Source organism: Terrapene carolina, unplaced genomic scaffold (genome assembly GCF_002925995.2).
Source record: "Terrapene carolina triunguis isolate 2854851 unplaced genomic scaffold, T_m_triunguis-2.0 Scaffold233, whole genome shotgun sequence".
NCBI classification, from domain to species: Eukaryota; Metazoa; Chordata; order Testudines; family Emydidae; genus Terrapene; species Terrapene triunguis.
In genome coordinates this window covers 6813006-6817425 of record NW_020664584.1, presented here as the reverse complement: position 1 = coordinate 6817425, position 4420 = coordinate 6813006, and the positions used below count along the sequence as shown (strand labels likewise).

General features: G+C 46.4%; 1 protein-coding gene across 1 annotated transcript in view; it reads right to left on the bottom strand.

The window, feature by feature from the left end:
• The window catches only part of AHCY (adenosylhomocysteinase), a 59053-nt gene extending 58616 nt beyond the window's left edge, over positions 1-437 (bottom strand). Inside the window, exon 1 of the mRNA XM_026656841.1 lies at positions 330-437. Within this exon, the coding sequence (XP_026512626.1) occupies positions 330-357 (28 nt within the window). The 5' untranslated portion in view covers positions 358-437. The remainder of the gene's footprint in view (positions 1-329) is intronic.
• Between the last annotated feature and the right edge of the window lie 3983 nt (positions 438-4420).

Below are 4420 nucleotides of genomic sequence, written 5' to 3'. Positions count from 1 at the left end.
GGGGGGGGTTATAAAGTGAGGGGCCTCCCCTAGCTGCAAGCGGCCAATGGGGGGGTTATAAAGCGAGGGGGCTCACTTATCTGCCAGGGGCGAAAGGGGGGGTGCAAAGCGAGGGGCTTCCCCCAGCTACAAGGGAGGGAGGTTCAAAGCGAGGCGCCCTTTGCAGCGCTAACACCACGTTTCCCCCGGATGCAAGGAATTGACACGGGGGCGGCGGACACCGAATCGCCCCTGTGCAGCGCGGGGCTCTGCCCGCGGCGGCACCGATTTTCACGGCCCCGCGGGGCGCGGATCGGGCCTCGCACAGGCTCAGGGAAACCCCCACTTACCGACTTTGTAAGGCAGCTTGTCTGACATGCTGGGGCTCCGGCTTTGCAGACAGCGAGCGCAGGGCAGGGCCTGGGGGGAGGAACAGGACAGGAGGAGGCGGTGGCGCCAACACCGGCTTTAAATAGACTCGCCTCCTGCTGCATATGCATGAGGCTGCCGATGCCCATGTAGGGCAGGGGGTGCCCGCCCCGCGCCCAGCCCGCTCAGGTTTTGTAACGGGGGGGTGGTGCTGCTGTATAGACGTCAGGTGTCTCGTGTAAGGGGGGGGTGGGGGGACGGGACTGAAAGTCCCTGACTCCGCAATTGAACGCTATGTGGCCGGACCCTGAAATCACTGGATCTCCACCCAGATGTACGGGCAGTGATTGAATTATCGGGGGGCCCTTACTACGTGTAGGGGACGCCTCCCTTTCCTCTGGTGGCCCCCTTACTTGCCACTACTGTTTCCATTAAAGCAACCCACTTGACAGTCAGGACTCGCCCCACACACACTTTCCCCCCCCCATAAGTTGAGCACTGTTGCCAAAATTGGCTCCCCTTGCAGGAGCGGGGCCCTAGGGGAGATAGGAATAAATTAAGCTCCTGCATAAGTGACTACAGGAGCCGGGCCTTACAGCCAGATTTTTAGTTCTAGCTATCTAGATTATATAATGCCTGCATCTGTAAGGTTCACTCCATGCATCTGAAGAAGTGAGGTTTTTTTACCCACGAAAGCGTATGCCCAAATAAATCTGTTAGTCTTTAAGGTGCCACCGGACTCCTTGTTGTTTTAGTTCTAGCTAGACAAATAAGGATGCAAAGAGTGGCCGGGGGTTAGGTTAGGTGCCTAACTCCTATTGAAATTGAAAAAAAAAAAAAAAAAACTGAAAAAATGTAGGCACTGAATGAATGTAGGTAGTTACAGGATTAGGCAGCAACAGAGCAGGAGTTTTGGGTCTCACATTGATGCCTAAAAACAGGATTTAGGGGCCTAAAATCCTTTGTGGATTAACGCTCAAGGTACATATCCTGTATAGGTGCTTTTGAAAACCCCTAGGTACCTATCTGCATCTTTACACAGCAAAATACCTTTGCCAATCTGGCCCTTAGACTGTAAGTTTTTTAGGGCAGGGAACATGTCTGCTTCTATGTGCAGCACCTAATACAATAGAGCCATGATCTTGATTGGGGCCACTGTAATACAAATAAAGATATTTAAAACTATTACAGATTATTAAGGTTGCAAAAATCAACCATCCAAAAGTTGCGAAATTATAGACTAAAGGTCGTCCAGGTTGTTTTCATAGTCTTTCATTGCTGTTTTTTTCCCACAGGATCCTGTTTCCTTAATCACAAGATCACCTACCTATAAGGGCCAGGAATGATTATTAATTAAAAAACAAAGGGTTAAAAGGAAACACAGAATAACCATAAAACAAAGGAAAAACCCCATGCATCATACACATAAAAATAGAAATACAATTAATTATTAATAATAATAGAGTAGGCAAAGGTTAAAAGGGTTAAAGTACAAAATGCCTCCTCCAGATGAAACAGAGTTTAAGTTAAAATATTTTAAACAAAACAAACAGCCCAAAAGAGGCCATTTGATTAGTTCCCGGTCCTGCAAAATTTATGTAACAAACTTTATGCACTGTGAGCCATCCCATTTACATCAACTGGACTATTACACATATGCTTAACTTTATGCACTGTGAAGTCTCTACAGTATGAGGGCCTTCATTTACATGCCAATGTCAATTCAAAATTTAAAAATAGTAAAAAAAAAAAAAAAAACCAAAATATTCAATCAAAATTGTGGGGCCAACAAGATGTATGCCAGACTGTGTCACTTTTAGGCTTTGCTTTGATATTGCGTACATTCCCCCACCATTCAGCTGTTTATATTGTCTAATTTTGGGTATGTTTACATAGCAAAAGGTGTGCACAGGTTAGCCTACCTGAGCTAGCTTCAATCCAGCAAGCACAGATAACAGCGTAACATGAACTTCAGAGCAGCCTAGCGAGCCAAATACATACCTAGGGCCTGTTCCAGGCTTGTACTACTGAAGCCCCTGCTGTGCTGTCTTCACTGCTATTGTTACCCAACCTAGCTAAATCAAAGCTTGCTCACACACAGCTTTTGCTCTGCAGACATTTAGGGACTGATCCTGCAGCCTTTACCAGAGTGGTCTCAATGAAGTCAGTTGAACCACTGCCATGAGCAGAGGCTATACAATTGAGTCTTTAAGCTCTGATCTCCATAGAGATTCATAGATTTTTAAGGCAGCGGGGGCCATTATATCATCTAGTCTGACCTCCTGCAGAACACAGGCAAAATCTTGCAAAGACCTATGCACATGCTTCAATTTTTATATATTTTTGTACATGTGCAGTCCCACTGAAGTCAACAGAATACTCACATACATAAAGCAGTGGTGTAGCCAGCATGGGATATTTGGGTGGGCCCTGACGCAGGGTGGGTGGGCAATTATGGGGGGGGGTGGGAGGGCAGGAGGGATGGGAGCCATGCCTCCTCCCACCCCCTGCATCAGGCCTTGTTGGGGGCAATGGATGGACCCTCTGGCCAGGGGCTCCCCAGAGCCCCAGGTGCACACCCAGCTCTTTGAGGAGAAGCTGCTCTCCAGCACACATGGCTCACAGCTCCCTTCCAGTGCCCCACACAAGGGTCTGGCTCCCCCAGCAGGGGACCTACCTTTTTTGAAGATCTCCTTTACCACCGCCAGCCGGCTGCCCGCTCGCCTTCCTCCCAGTGGTGGATTAGCCACTGGGCCAACGCAGGACCCTAGGAAAATGGGCACTCCCATCCCCCCAGCCGCTCCACCCACCCGGCGCACCTGGTGGGGAGCAGGTTGTGAGCGTGGGGGTTTGCTCCACTCCACTCACCTCACCAGCGCTCCAGGTTACATAAAACAAAACAAATGCAAAAATATTTGCAGGATCAGGTCATTAGATTGTAAGCTCTTGAGAACATGGGCTTTGTATGTCTATAAAGTACCTGGCATGCTATCAGTACTATATAAGGCCTTGTCTACACCAGGAGGTGTTTTGCTGATATAATTATACTAGTTATGTATAGTTAACTGGCAAACCCTGCCTAGTGTGACACAGTTACACCAGTAAAACTGTGCTCATACCAATATACCTTACAGTGGTTCTCTGGGCAGGCATAAAATATACTAGTGTAAGCACAGTTATGCTAGTATAACTATATCCACAGTAGCACTTTTACCCCGATAGCTATGTCAGTTAAAAAAACAACACACCTAACCAACATAACTATACCAGTATAATACTTAAATGTATGCCAGGCCTAAGTAATACATAATACTATTATATAATTCCTACAGATCCAATGGGGTCAAGTGGCACAAACAAAACAAATCAGATTTGCTTTTTTCAGAAACTCCTGCCTCTGAGGAGAAAGAACAACAGCCACCTTCCCCATCTCTTGATTTTATTAGTATGTCTAACTAGCTGATCTATCACATTTATATCATACTAGTCACTGTGATGGATCACCCATGGATCAAAGTGTTCAATAGTAGTTAAAAAGCCAGAGACACCCCAAGAATACTATTCCGGTAAGTGGTGAAACTGCAGATTCGACAATTGCTAATGGCTGATCTGAAGGCATGCAGATTAAGTCACTGGTCTGTTCTGAACTTTAGACTTGGTCGTTATGTATTTTAATTGGCTAACCTATTATGAATGAGTGTGTTTGCAAAGGAGGTTCAGGGGACAGTCAGACCAGACCAGATCATTGGTCCTCCTAGCCTAGGTTCCTACATTCATTAATAGCCAATGCCTGCAGCTCTACAGGGGGACAAAATGCCCTGTAATGAACCAGGAATGCATCCAAGGAAGTGGGTTGTAGCCCACGAAAGCTTATGCTCTAATAAATTTGTTAGTCTCTAAGGTGCCACAAGTACTCCTGTTCTTTCTTCAGGCCAATTAGGCAATACTGTGCATGTTTACATTGGCTTTGCTCTTGTTCCTCTTACCTTGCTCTGTGAAATGCACTTTTCACAAGCATCAGAGGTAAAGCTGAGAGAATAGATTGCAACTAATATTTTATCTGATAGATTTT